Source organism: Panthera leo, chromosome F2, assembly GCF_018350215.1.
Source record: "Panthera leo isolate Ple1 chromosome F2, P.leo_Ple1_pat1.1, whole genome shotgun sequence".
NCBI lineage: Eukaryota > Metazoa > Chordata > Mammalia > Carnivora > Felidae > Panthera > Panthera leo.
In genome coordinates, this window is record NC_056695.1 from 16,395,935 (window position 1) to 16,411,514 (window position 15,580).

Here is a 15,580-nt window from a genome sequence, read left to right on the forward strand (position 1 = left end):
CAAAACAATCTACAGATCCACAGCAATCTCTATCAAAATACCAACATTTTTCAGAGAACTAGAACAAATAATCCTAAGATTTGTATGGAACCACCAAAGACCCTTCAATAGCCAAAGCAATCCTGAGAAAGAACAAGAAAGCTGGAGGCATCACGCTGATTTCAAACCTTATTACAAAACTCTAGTAATTAAAACAGTATAATACTGGCATGAAAACAGACATAGATTAATGGGACAGAATAAAGAGCCCCAAAATAGATCCAGGCATATAGGGTCAGTTAATCTACAATAAAGGAGCCAAGGATGCACAATATCTCAATAAATGGTGTTGGGAAACTGGACTATTTTATACCATATACAGAAATACATTCAAAATGGATTAAGACTTGAATATAAGACCTAAAACCATAACCTTCTAGAAGAAACCCTAGGCAGTGGTCTTAAAATATGTTTTTGGACCAGTTTCCTCAGGCAAGGGCAATAAAAACTAAAATAACAAGTGGGATCATATCAAACTAAAAAGTTTTGCACAGCAAAGGAAACCCATCAACAAAACTAAAAGGCAACCTCCTGAGTGGGAGCCAGTATTTGCAAATCATACACGATAAGGGGTTAATATCCAAAATATATAACGAACTCACATAACTTAGTATCAAGAAAACAACCAACCTGATTTTAAAAAAATGGGCAGGGGACTTGAGTAGGTATTTTTCCAAAGAAGACAGACAGATGGCCAACAGGCACATGAAAAGATGCTTAGCCTCATCCATCATCAGGGAAATGCAAACTGAAACCACAATATCACTTCATACCTATCAGATTGACTATTATCAAAAAGGAAAAATAACAAATGTTGGTGAGGATGTGGAGACTATACTTTAGAATCAAATTTGAAAGCTAGATGGTTTTACCAGTCATGGATATTAACAAAAAAAAAAAAAAAAAATTCAAGAATTACTAGAAATGGTGTCATTTTCATCACTGACCAAACTAAACCATTCTCTGAACCCACACCCCAACATTGTGCACTCATTTCATAAAATAAAGAAACCTGCCATATTACAGAACACTTTTCACACATCATTTTGTCACTCAAACATTTTGAGAACAGAGACGAGGGTTTTGTAATTTTTAATACCTTTATTATATCCAGTGCAGTACTCTGCACACAACAGGAACCCAGATATTGCTGACCACATGATTCAGCACAGACAGATTAGTTTCAATATCATTTCTCAATGTTATAGATTGATGGCTAAAGAGAAAACACATTAATACCGAATTAGTTTGTTCAAACATCGATGGCCCAATTGAAGCTAGCCCTGTGCTAATAAGCACAAGAGCCTAGAAGTTGGAGGAGACCTGCTGTGCGCCCCGTCAGCTCACCTCCGAGGAAAAGACCATGGATCCTTGGGGGCCTTCCAAAGACACAGGTTGTCTGCAGATCCGTAGCGAGCAAGGAATGGCTCAGACTAAGTCTTGCACATAACTGTACAACTGTATGTTTCAGATGTGTGCTGATGCCATGGTGAGTAGTATGCACATTTATTTAAAAACATTAGTGAATGCATAGTAGCTGTCGGTCACTGTTTATTTTCTCAAGCAGGAGACACTGATCAGGAGAGGATTTAAACAAAATATTTATACATTAAAAAAAGTACACATGAAAACACTGTAAACCCCTGATGTGAAAGTTAGAGTTTTAAGAAAACTCAAAGTTTTAAGAGCCAAGAAAGCATTTTGGAAAAGAAACTGTTATAGGAATCTTCAAAGAATTACTAGCACCTCTAACCTGTACCTCAGGTACAAATATATTTTCCAGGTTTGCAAAGGACATAAAATATTTGCTTCTTTTATACAAAGAGGATCATTATAAACCATCACATTTACAGAATAGAAATATTGACCAGGTACCAGATTGGTTTTTCATTAAGCTACGGCTTGCCAAAGTTTTCTCTCCAAGGACCTTTACCTCCAGAGCAGAGGAGATGCCCCCCTACTACTGAAGTGTTGGGTAGAGCCCCACAGGGCTGCGACATGCTCGACAATTCTTTGAAGTCTCCTGTTTTAAAAGTTCATGTGAATTTTTCTGTTCCATAACATTTACTTATTTGAAATGTAATCTTCTAAATTTCTGAACTGTTTCCTCAAATTTTTCTAGAAAACCAATGTTCAAGGAATATAGGTTATATTTAAGGAGCAGGGCTATAGATGGTGACTTCCACATATATGTAACAAAACATAATCTGTCAGTGGGTTTATTCTACGTGTAGGCAGGAAATGGGAGCAACATTGAGGTGTCTCCCCCAAGAAAGGAAATAAGGTAATCCTTTGACTATCAAACAGTAAGAAATGGATCAGAGCAGAAGTAAGCAATCGTACACCGGCAGATGGAACCCAGGCAGGTTCAACTGAGACAAAGGCTGAAGGTACTGACAGATTTACTGGATGTGCCCATCAGAAGCTGATGTGGAGAGGCAACTACTGGCAGAGAATCTCTACAATCATCCGGGGGAAGAGCGTACCCTGGTCCACAAACATGAAAATCAGCAGGTGAGTCCCCATAGGGAGATGGATGCATGAGGCAACTTGCTTCCCTTGCTCAGAATCCACGCTCACCAAGTAACCGGCTGATCATAAATGGACTTCCCCAGAAGATTTGCCTAAAGGGAGAGAACGATTGATAGTTACATTTCTCATTGTAAATTAAAGTACTAACATTTTTAACAACTATCAGTTACTGTGAGCTTGGTTAATGTGAGTTTCCTCTAAGACCGTTGTGCTCTGCATGTGCTGACATACTAGGTCTGTAAAGATCTAATCAGACAACTAGATGCATCAGATCTGCCAGGATGATGCCACCTTAAGTGGTCACTGACCTTCCCCAGGGACAGTCCGCTCTATACCATCAAACTCCTGTACCCGCTCTGTCCAATATGGTAGCTACCAGCCACATGCGGATATTATTGAGCACTTGAAATGTGGCTAGTCTGAACGGAGATGTGCTGTAAGTGTAAAATACGCACCAGATTTCAAAGACTTGGTACCCGCCCCCCCTCCTCCCCGCCCCCTGGCCAAGAAAGAATGTAAAACATCTCAATAATTGTTCTCTAAGATAATGACTACATATTGAAACAATATTTTGGATATATTGGAATAAAAGTTAATTAATTCCACTGGTTTCTTTTCCCTTTTTTAGATGTGGCTAGTAGAAAATTGAAAATTCACTTACGTGTGGCTCACATTTTATTTCTATTGGACATCATTCTTCTGTGCAAATAATGACAGTATGTTTGACTTTAAAACTTGTACTATATCCTTCCTAATGAATTGGACTTGAGAAGACACAGGAGAGGCCCAGTGGTGCCTTTCTTACATTGATACCAACCAAGGAGAATTACGTGGCCATTTCTTATTACTTTACTTTAAAAAAGCAATTACAGCTAGTACTTTGGTATTGTAAGAGTGCTGATATCTTACGCAGTTCCCAACTGTGGGGACAAAAAAGGCTGTGGAGTCCAGAGGCCTGGGCTCAAAGCTGACTTGTACCATGTATGAGTCAGAACTCTGAGCACACACAGTGGGGCCACTCACTCACTCGTGAGGTGCAGATAATGACAGATGACCCCAAGGGCTTGGCCAGCACCTGCATCTGCCTAAATAAATACCTGATGAGTGAATGCTAGAACCAAGAAGCTAAACCTTGGATTTCCTAGTAATTTAGTATTAAGATTTCCAAAAGATTGAGTTATAAGGTAAATATCAAAGATAAATATGTGAAAAGATAGGTTTTTATTCATCAAAAGTTAACAGCAACAGGCACATATTAAAATGAGTATGGCAAAGCCTTTTACAAAGGGCTTTACACTCAAGCTTTCTCCCAAGAAAATGGCTGTTGCAACGAACTGTAAACATAATCAATAAACAGTCTTTTACAGTAACAAGGGAAATACAATTGAACTAAAAGAAAGCACCGGTTTCTCTTAAAACTAGATTACAGTTGTGCTTACTATACATAAAACAATTTAAAACAAATTACAAAAGTGGAATGTTTGAAGTTTAAAATTAGTCCTTAGATTTTGTCCTAGAAAACATCTGTTCACATCAAAAGGCCCATCAAAGGGTAACGTTTCATCAAAGGGAGGGACAAGAAAACAATGCACTTGTTTCAAATCAAAACAAGAAGTTTGGTCACTTAGCTTTGTGCATAGTTTAAGGCAACTGGAGCGGTCTGTTACAGCTCGCCTACCTTCCCCTCCCCCAGTGTGGCTGCGCACCGTGTCACATTCTAAGATAATAAATAAAAGCTTACGTTTCAAATCCTTTCCCACATGGATAAATATAACACATGCACAGTCACACATGCACAAACATGCACGCAAACATACGTCCACACATCCACACACAACATACCTCTCACGCACTGCAGCGAAAGGGACTTTAGTACCCTTGCTCTGAAGGACACACTTCCCCATCCCACTTTATTTCAGATTGGCAAATACCCTGAGCTGTTTATGGTGTTTTAAACATTCCACCTGTTTCTTGCATGTGCAGGTCAAGAGTACAGTAGTGAAAACAACATGCAATGTCTTCACTGCAGAATCATAATACAGCTAGGACACTGGTGTTCTTCCCCTCCCGCCCCAAATCAGAAACTAACAGTTAAAAAAAATTGCATTGCCAAACAGCACTGGAGGGAAAGCTTGGCGGTACTCTATGATAAATGCTCAGTTTCCAGTGCGCAAAATAAAACTATAGCAAAAGGGAGGCTTTGGTGGCATCCAAAGAAGAAAAAGGCAAACCAGGGGGAAAGAGCTGCAGTTTAAGTTTGATCTTTAAAATTGTTAGTGGTTCCTTCACAATCATGCTCCAAGGCAATTTAGAACCAATATTTCAGAGTTGATTTGTAAACATCGAGTCTTGCAGGAGGCAGCAGAGGCTGGGCACTTCACATTTCCTTTTTCTCAGAGAGAACTTAGTGGAAGGTACAGATACACAAAGTTGCGTCAGACTGGTTAAATTCCAAGAGATTTCTGCTGAAAGCTACAGTTCAAGTTTCACGGTTCGAGGAGCAAATGCTTTGAAAAACTGGTGGCACGTTGCAAAACTTCCTTCGTTACTCCTTTCGGATCCGCTCCTGCTGGGCTTTGCATATTCAAGGTTTCACACGAAAGCCAAGTGCATATTGCTGTATGTTCAGGTCTTATAATTAAAAAGTGGGGTCGCATGATCCAGTAGAGGACACCTTGGGAATAAATAACGCTGGCCTCATTCCCTCGGAAACCTTGGCAGTCAAGAAAGTCCTCTCACCTCAAGACCCCATTTCACATTTCTAAAAACCTGCAGGAGGCAGTCTGTTCCGACGATTCTGGGGGCTATGATAACCGATTTTCCTGAGGTAATAGCTGTGAGTTCAACTCCTCGAACGCAGCATCAGTGTCCTCACTGGTGGACTGTTCTCTCTGCAACCCCTTCCAACTGGCTTTATTCAGCCCCATATGTCCGAGCATTGTCTGGGATAGCCTGGTATTGGAAAACCTGGCCCATTCTGTGAATAAAGGCTCCACGAGGTAAGTCATGAAACCTGGAGAAAATAAGAGAAAAAAAGGTCTTAACATATATTCTGAAACTTTGTCTTCAGAACATCTATCCAGTGTTTATTCTCTTAAGTCCTATTCTAATATCACCTAAGTTTTCAGTGTGTGTGTGTGTGTGTGTGTGTGTGTGTGTGTGTGTAAATGTACATAACTTCTCTGAAGAATCTATTTAGTAGCTCAATGGAACTTTAAGTCAAGATGAATTGACAAACACATCAACTCTTTTCTGACGGTTCCTTTCAGCTACACCACTACATCCTATATGAGCAAACACTCAGCGGTCCTCTCAACTCTGCAGAAAGCAGGGCAGACAGTTGCAGTGAGACAGCTAAAGGCTAAGAGGGGTCTCTTGCAAGCCTGTGGGTGATGAGGCCTGAGCTGAAGTGGGGCTGGTGACGTGCTGCTGGGTTTCGCCCCCTCAGGGATGGCATCTTCACACCTGGTCATGGTTACGCTTGGCCACTTTATTTAAGTCCGAATTTACGGAACCAAAACTCATGACAAAAATTACGAGCCTAAAAAGAACAGAGCGTATTAGCTTCAGCAATTACTAAAATGAACACCAAAAGCGTACCAGGGTCCTACTTTTTAAACAACTCATATAACTGATCTCTCTTAATTTGTAGTCAGAAAGGGAAAATGAGTGATTTCTGGGTTGTCTGTACCTTTAGGTTGTACAGCACTCATGCGGACATTATGCCTGATTTAACACTACAGTGTATCTTATACTCCTAGAAAATACCTCGTCAGTCAAATCACATATATTGGAGAAACATTTAGCATTATTTCCTCAACTTTTGATCTGTTAAGGAGGAGGAGCATGTACATTCGAATTCTATCATTGCTATGTAACAGTTTTAAAATTTTCTTCATCTCTAAAAACTTTTTCATTTCAGCAAAAGACCATGTAGACCACAGGCCACACAGGTTTCATTTAGGCAACAAAAAATTCTGGAGTTAAAGCAATCAGCACCCACTACTTTTAATTAGAAAAGTGTACAAATTGTGGTATCTGAAATAGTAATTAATATTGGAAATAAGGCCTTTCACTCCCTCCACGCATATTGACGGAGAACCTGCTATCTATGCCAGGCACTGTTCTAGGGTGGCCAGGAATATAGCAGTGAATGGACAGACAAGATGTGCCCTCAAGGAGTTACATTCTGGTGAAGAGAAAGACATAACAAATAGAGGAAAATGTCACCTCTGCGGTCAAAGAACACGGCAGCTTTTTGGTAGCCATCCTCACACCACAGTGTCAGGCTGAACCAGTCACCCAGAGCCCTGTCGCTTCCAGGTGCCACAGTTAAGTGGTGAATCGCTAGAGTTTTATACCCAAATGCAGACCTTATTATCATGCTTTTACATGAGTTTCATCTTATTTGATTCACCCGTTATTCCAACTGGTTGAGAGCTTTTGGATCTTGCCTCTAACAACCAACAAATTAGTATTACTTGTGGCTCTAAGTTAACCTCATTCTTTTAGGTCTTAAGCACCCGACAAAAATGGATGGGCTGGGGTCATGGACAGAGACAGCCACACAGCACCCTCCTGGAGGGCGGGGCTCTATTCATTAGCTGCTTGTGAATCCACTTGTTGTACGAGCCCATGTGCCTCTCTCTTACCCCCACAGATACCACAGGACACCTTGTCAAATGCCTTACTTCCCCAGTATGTGTTCTTTTCTTGTTTAACAAAACCATTATTTCTATCAAAGAAGGAAACTGTATTAATTACACATGACATCTACTTACTGACCCTATGCTGGCTCTGAATAACCACTGTTTAGCACAGTATTTATTCTGTGTAATTTATAACTATAAATTGGGCAAACTATCTGAAAAGGAGGCTACGAGAAGTCCACGTCTCCTAGGGTTGTTGTGAGGAGTTGGCAGATGTCAGCTCTTACCATCATTTCCCTTATCCTTGTCCCTTAGATAGCCTGACCTAGAAGTGCTGACACTGACAAGATCTGTAGACTGAAGTGAAGAATTTAAGGGATCTAGCTTCCTTTCATTTTTAGAAATTGTAGTTTTTAAAAAACCTACTGTCAAATTAATCTAGAGAGTCACTGACTCCAGCAAAAGAACTTAAAAGTAGCTACAATGACTTTGCTACTCATTCACCTATCTTCAATTTAATTCCCTTTGCCCATATTTCACCTGTTCTTTTGCATTTGAAGGTTTTTCTACTTGAGACTCAGGGTACCCCAGATCTGCTTCTTAAGTGTCTTCTTATCCCCCCCAAAGAAAGCTTCCCCCTCTGCAAAATTCCCCAGGCTTCTGGCTGGTTGAGCCCCAGCACCACCCTCCCCTGCCCCCGCCATTCCCACAGGTCTGTGCCACACTCTTCTGGGCCTGGCTCTTTATCTTCCCTACCTGTTCCTCTGCCATCAAGTCGGTTACTACCCACTGCCTTCCACATGACGATGTCTTGCAATTACTATGTAAGTATCAGATTTCTGAATTTCTGACCCCTACAAGCCTCTTTTCAAAGCACTATGCCACAGACATGTGCTGTCTTCTGGATTTCTAGAAACTTTATCTTTCTGAAGTTTGTGCACCCATTTCTTTATGTTCAACCCAATCCTCAAAGGCCCTACTCAACACCAGCTACCAAAATCACATTCATCCCGCAATACCTTGTTGACTTACCCATCCCCACGCTGGCCTCCTACTTTACGTTCAAAACCCCAACACCCACTCCTGTGCTCTTTTACAATAAGCTGCCCCTATTTTAATCAGCAAATTTCCCTGTGCTTTCCGTTACAATTATGTCTCACTTAGTTAATAGTTCTCTAGTGCCTCCTGCTTCTAGGTGCAGTGCAAAGCCTCAGGAATACATCGCTGCAGGAAGGACCTGGGAGCTAGGGGAGACATATATCTAGTGCTTTGGAGGCCTGGAAAAGGAACAACCGACTCTGCCTGGAGAGAGCAGAAGGTGGCATCTGGAGGAGGTGGATCTTCAAGAAAAATGAGTCCATCAGGCAGGTGGGGAGGAGTGGCGAGGGGGAAAGAGTAAAGGGGTGCCATGGATTTGGGGAACAATGCAGAGTCCCAGGTTGCCACGGGTATGTGAGGGGAAGTTGCCGGGGAGAGAACCGAAGAGACTATTCGAGGGAAGCTTACAAGAGGCCTGTACAGGATGCTGAAGAATTAATCCACAGGCGGTGACAGAGAAAAGTAAGCCACAGTGGAAAATGGACTTCACATTATAATTGTGCTCAGTGGTCACTTTTTTCATTTTAGAATGCAATCCCAGAATTATGCAAAAGAAGCTTCCACGTGAGCAAATCACGTATTCTGTCAGTTTTAAAACAAAGTTACTGCTACCTGCTTTGCAAATATCATGGTTTTTATGACCTAAGATTAAATGAGAGTAAATTATAGATAGAGCCCCAAAAAGGAAAAATGGGTAAAATTTCTTAAATTAAAAAACAGAAATGAGCACAATATTAATAATTTATATTTCAGATGTAGATCTCTTCTTGGCAAAATTAAAACTGGCAGCATGTTTCTAACCAGCTAGAAGTACGTATAGTTACCAATCTGGATGTTGGCAATAGATTCAGTCTGACGATCACAAAGTGGACTCACACCCAAATGATACTTCTTTTCTATATCTCCTAAAATGATAAAAACAAGATAGAATGATTCATGTGGAACATAACTATTGCTTAAGTATACAGTTAAAGTCTTCATCTTACCTGTAAATTCCTTAGAAAATGCATGACATACTTAATCCTCAAGAGAGGATGGCTTCTAAATTAGTTCTTTTTAAAATTTTTAAGTTATTCACACATAGAAAAGGTTGCCAAGCTGATATCCTATTTTAAATGGAGGAGATGAAGAATTTTACTAGGTGTTACCCCAAGACTATAATTCTGTCAGCATTTTAATTTAAAACTTAGATTTCTAAAAGGAAGGTGCATGCAATGAAGATCCTTGGTTCCTGTTTTTAAATTACTAAAACCAACTTGCATGTTCACAGGGCCATGGGACCCTCCAAAAGGGATGAGGATGGTACAAGGTCAGGGAAATCTTTCTGGACAGCGAAATTTCTAACCTGACTTATGTCTATTTATAAATGCAAATGTTCACATTTCATCATTTCCAAAGAGAACTGGTAATTCCCAAAATATGCTCAATTTGTACATTATTGCCTGTATGTACATCTACGCTGAGTTGTCACTAAAAATACCAACAAGCATCTATTGCCTGACTCCTGTAAATGTCTGGGTTTGTTTATTCAAATGATGCTAAAAAATGAATTGAACAGACTACTTATCACTCAAAACTGTAACTTGCCTTGATGGAAGAATTCCTCTGTTACTTTTTCACTCCACTGCTTGCTTAATTCCCAGGTCCGACATGGGTTACAAATATCAGCACATTTCAAAGCCATCTAGCAAGCAAAATATTAAAATTCTTTAAAGAAAAAACTAAAATTTCAATTGTACTAAGCTTAAGTATACTCCAATAGTGGGAAAAAAGGACACTTTAATGAAGAAAAATGCTGCAACAGAAAATTCACTGTCTTTTATATTAATTCTATGATGCTATTATGTCTATCAATCATGTCTTCAGGAATGCTAAATGACACTTTATACCCAAGAGCCAAGCATAAGGACTGGACTAAACATAAAGCTACAAATAAATCATTGTATTCTCGCTCATTTTTAGATCCAAGAACTAATTTGTGAAAATAAAACACTTGGCTAAAAGATGCTCAACATCACTCATCTCAGGGAAATACAAATCAAAACCATGATGAGATACCACCTCACAACCGTCAGAATGGCTAAAATTAACAACACAACAAAACAACAGATGTTGGCGACAACGTAGAGAAAAGGAACCCTCTTGTACTGCTGGTGGGAATGCAAACTGGTGCAGGCACTCAGGATAATAGGATGGAGGCTCCCCAAAAAGTTAAAAACAGACTACCCTACAATCCAGCAATTATACTACTAGGTATTTACCCAAAGGATACAAAAATACAGATTCGAAGGGGTACATGGTACCCTGATGTTTATAGCAGCATTCATTAGCAATAACAGCCAAAGTATGGAGAAACCACCAGTGTCCACTGACTGATAATGGATAAAGAAGATATGGCATATATATATATATATATATATATATTACATATATATATATATTATATATATATATTATATATATATATATATTTTTTATATATATAAAATATGCCTACACACACACACACACACACACACACACACACACACACACACTGGAATATTACTCAGCCATCAAAAGGAACGAAACCTTGCGATTTGCAATGGCATGGATGGAGCTAGAGTGTATTATGCTAAGCAAAATAAGTCAATCAGAAAAAAGACAAATACCATATGATTTCTCTCATATGTGGGATTTAAGAAATGGAAGAGATGAACATATTGGAAGGGGGTGAAGAAGAGAGTGAAACAAACCATAAGAGACTCTTAAAATTTTGTTTTTAATGTTTATTCATTTTTTGAGAAAGAGCAAGTGTGAGCATGCATGAGTGGGGGAGGGGCAGAGAGAGAGGGAGACACAGAATCTAAAGCAGGCTCTAGGCTCTGAGCTGTCAGCACAGAGCCCAATGTGGCGCTCGAACCCACAAACTAACTGCAAGGTCATGACCTGAGTTAAAGTCAGAAGTTTAACCGACTGAGCCACCCAGGTGCCCCACCATAAGAGACTCTTAACAAAGGAGAAGTGAGGGTTGATGGAGGGAGGTGGGTGGGGGATGGGCTAGATGGGTGATGGGTACTAAGGTGGGCACTTGTGATGAACACTGGGTGTTGTATGTAGGTCACTGAATTCTGCTCCTGAAACCAATACTGCACTGTATGTTAACTAAGTAGAATTTGAGTAAAAATTTGAAAAAAATTCATAAAAAAATAATAAAATAAAATAAATTACTGTTTGTTGGTCAGTACCCTAATCTCACAAAAATGGTTTTTGTTAGAAATCACGAGTATGGGGGCGCCTGGGTGGCTCAGTCAGTTAAGCGGCCGACTTCGGCTCAGGTCACGATCTCGCGGTCCGTGAGTTCGAGCCCCGCATCGGGCTCTGTGCTGACAGCTCAGAGCCTGGAGCCCGCTTCAGATTCTGTGTCTCCCTCTCTCTCTGTCCCTCCCCTGTTCATGCTCTGTCTCTCTCTGTCTCAAAAATAAATAAACGTTAAAAAAAAAAAAAAAAAGAAATCACGAGTATGAAAACTACAAAAACAACGGTGCTTTCCTAAGGAGAAGATTCACCTTCTGTAAGATATTTTACTAATGGAAGGAAATCCCACAGCTTTCCCTCAAAATTTAACCACTCTGAAAGCTACACTAGATTACTTCATTTTTATTCTAACAGTCATGTGATTTACCCTAGAAAGAATCTTTCCCAACCCCATTTTACCTGTAAAACCAAATGCCTATGCCTGGCATCTTCAAGGCGTAAATCACCTCTGTCCAAATGGGACCGGAACAATGACAGATACTCGTTTTGGCGACTGATGTCTGTGGCTAGTATCAAAGCACCTATCTGAGTCTCCATTTGTTGCCTGGAATTAGAGAAATATAAAAAGAAAATACAAGACTTTCAATTAAATAGTTACTTCTTGGTTTTTTTTTTCTTAAACTTAATATTCTGCCATTCAACTTTTAACCTATCACAAAAAATGAATTTTAAAGAATGCATTTTTAAAAACCTACTAAAATCATCAAAACTAAAACCAAAGGAGTTTGTAGGAAAGTACAAATATGTGTACATTCCCAAAAGAATGCCTTTATTTTGCCAGCCAAGGAGGAATTAGTTGTCTAAAAACAAATCCATATGAGCCTGATACGTTATTTTATAAAATTTTTGGCTGGGATGTGCTGAGGGTACACAACTTTGGTTTCTTTCTTGGGTGTCTGATATCTGGAAGTCAGAAGGTTGGCTCAAACGGAGAAAGAACAGCCCATTCAACAACTAAGTCTGGTAGATATTTTGACTAAGATGCATGATTATATGCTGACAAAACCCCACCAAACAATTTGATAAAGTTTAGATGTAACTGTATTTTCAAGGTCAAATTCTAGAATCAATTATCTACATGAATATCCAACTTTTCTGGAAAGGAAAAGGTAACATGTTAATGCAAATACATCATATCATTTTTAAAACTGTCTCAAGTAAAAAAATAATTAAGACTGTCTCAAGTCAAATAGTAAGAGAAATAAACTTAAAAAAAAAAACCAAAAAAAACCCTTCCTTTTTTCCCCTCAATGGGCTGTAGCAAACATTATCTTTGTATAAATATCAGTAAAGAGCTGTCAACAGATTAAAAGGCTCACAATGTTGGATATTAAATGAAATAAATCCTAAATAAAGGAAACATAAAAGAATGCTATTAGGTAGTATTCCTTATTGTCAATTTTTATCGATAGGGTTAATCATCAAATGTAAAACATGACAAAAAGAAGAAAGCAAACATTTTAATCTGCTTTAATCAAGAAAAAGATAACTTATATATACAAAAACTATGGTTTAAGCAATTTTTCTATTTGTACTACAGCAAGAAACAATTTTACTTACCAGAAGTATTGTCATAACTCCAAATGGTATCCATGAATAAAGATTTAAAAAATAAAAAATAAAGTCCAGCTTTTTTCTTATGGTCATTACACAAAATACTTAAGTTTTTAAAATAAAGTTGTTTTAAATTATGAAATGGAAAAAGGAAAGAACAATAATAGTAACTTAAATTTTAGTACCCAAACTTATTTTTATGCCTCACCTTGTTTCTAGAATTAGATGGTTTATATCCACTTACATGGTTTTCTTAAGAGCATCTTCTCTCAGTGAGACATTATTAAAAGCTTTTGTTTGTGGATCAGTGAGAAGAGATTTTGTTAATCACCATCATATCGGGCTTATTTGCACTGATGCTTATTAGGCTTTCAAATGGCCTGCTTAACATTAAATGGTCTTTTCTTAAAAAATTAGTATTTCCTGTTCTTTCCATCATTATTTTATCCTATGCTCCCGAAGTGACTCCAGGGCTATGCTATTGAGGTATAAAGCATTTTTTTTTACTTATAGATTTTGAAAACTTCCTGAAACTTTTAATGAGGGTATTTATGATACAGAATAATTAATTTCTTTATACCTAGAACATAAGGTTTTATTCAAATGAGCATAAAATGGAAACATGTAACACTATTTACATAAATAGTAAACTATGACTGAGGCAATGTGTATTTGGAGTGAATTTATAATACTCAAATCTACGGAATGATCCATAAAAAAAAAAAATCACTAAAAAAATACTACTGTCTTCACTGCAGAACAGGTTTAAATTACTAGAATTTTGATATAAACCTTTAAGATAAAATAGTTCAGCCATTAAACAAAAACTGAAAACTGTGGGAACACCTGAATAATTTTGAAACCTTTATAAAATTGTTTTGCCAACTTAATTTCCATAGTTCATAACAAATTAAATGTGTCTTAATCCAACCTACCTGCTTTCTGATGGCATATGTGAGAATAAGCCAGATTCTCTCAATAATCCCACTGCAGATCTCCAGTGGTGATTTTCCAGTACTGAGGTATTCTACAAAAAGGGGCATATCTGAGTTATTTAATAGCGAGTCTCTTTCTGAACATAAAGAATTATCTGTAGGTAATATTGATCTGGCTAAAATTCTAATGTTCATGGACAATCTGTTTACTACTTTGACTCCATTAAAACATTCTCCAGAATGCAAGAATATTAAATCTCATGATAAAATTGCACTGACCTTGTATAAAGTTGCCAAGTAATGGTTAGTTTTAATAAGGAAAGGTTGATTAACACCTGGATGATCCAGATCATGAGTGGCAGCTGCAATTAAGCTCAGCAAGACATCCCAAGGGGTTACAGAACTGGCAAGCTGAAGTGGGACAAAAGAATTAATTACAGACATATCTGAAATAAACTCTGTACCATTACAGTAGTTTTGAATTTGCCTCAAATGGTAGTGTCGCGTCTCCTCCCCCTTCATGTTTTTCAGACTGTTCATTAAGGGCACCAAGCACCTGCCAGGTGCTGTCCTCATCACGACACGAGGGAGAGGTAGAATATGATGTGTGTTCCCGTCCACACAGAGTTTACAGACCTTGTCCTTACACTGTGTTCATTTGAGACAGACTTACTCAAAATGACAGCCAAAGTATAAATGATCTTTTTTGAGAAATGGGTTTAAAACAAACACAGGTTTCTGTATGTTTATTACCATAGTTGCTACCAACAGAAGACCTATGAGGTCTTTCAACTTTTTTTCATTGCAGTAAGAACACTTAATGTGAGATCTACGCTCACATTATCAGAGCTTTAAGTGTACAATTACATAAGACCTATGACTGAAGGCGCTTATTCATCAACAAATTGGTTACTAGACTTCAATTAAGAATCCAAACTGTAGGGGCGCCTGGATGGCTCAGTCAGTTAAGCGGCCGACTTTGGCTCAGGTCATGATCTCGCGGTCCGTGAGTTCGAGCCCCGCGTCGGGCTCTGTGCTGACAGCTCAGAGCCTGGAGCCTGTTTCGGATTCTGTGTCTCCCTCTCTCTGACCCTCCCCCGTTCATGCTCTGTCTCTCTCTGTCTCAAAAATAAATAAACGTTAACAAAAAAATTAGAATCCAAACTGTACCATTATTTCTGAGGTCTTTAATGTTTAAGGAAGCTGAGTAATCCTGGGGCAGTCTACATCCACTTTATTATGAAAATCCTCTCCCAACAGATGGATATAGTCAGAACAGCGTTCACAATATAGTCACCTCAGAAAAAGTGATCGTGTAAGCGAGCAATTATAATGTTACTCTCAATAATCATTGCAGATCTTAGCTGATACAATAAAATAATCACAAGGGGTAAGTTAATTACCTGACTGAAACGGTCAATGATAAATAACAAACTGTCAGTAGTAAAAAAAAAATAATGATTACCTTTATAATAA

General features: G+C 38.6%; 1 protein-coding gene across 4 annotated transcripts in view; it reads right to left on the reverse strand.

Annotated features, from left to right (window-relative positions):
- Positions 1-3,773: 3,773 nt before the first annotated feature.
- PDE7A (phosphodiesterase 7A) overlaps positions 3,774-15,580 on the reverse strand; it is a 122,676-nt gene continuing 110,869 nt past the window's right edge. For 3 of the 4 annotated variants that reach the window (XM_042923241.1, XM_042923242.1, XM_042923243.1), the window contains exons 8-13: positions 14,384-14,515; positions 14,105-14,196; positions 12,015-12,159; positions 9,906-10,002; positions 9,143-9,223; positions 3,774-5,584 (exon numbers count right to left, since the gene is read on the reverse strand). In XM_042923241.1, the coding sequence (XP_042779175.1) occupies positions 5,376-5,584; positions 9,143-9,223; positions 9,906-10,002; positions 12,015-12,159; positions 14,105-14,196; positions 14,384-14,515 (756 nt within the window). In that variant the 3' untranslated portion in view covers positions 3,774-5,375. Of the gene's footprint in view, positions 5,585-9,140; positions 9,224-9,304; positions 9,425-9,905; positions 10,003-12,014; positions 12,160-14,104; positions 14,197-14,383; positions 14,516-15,580 lie in introns of those variants that run through there. The other variant, XR_006198110.1, reaches the window with a different exon arrangement.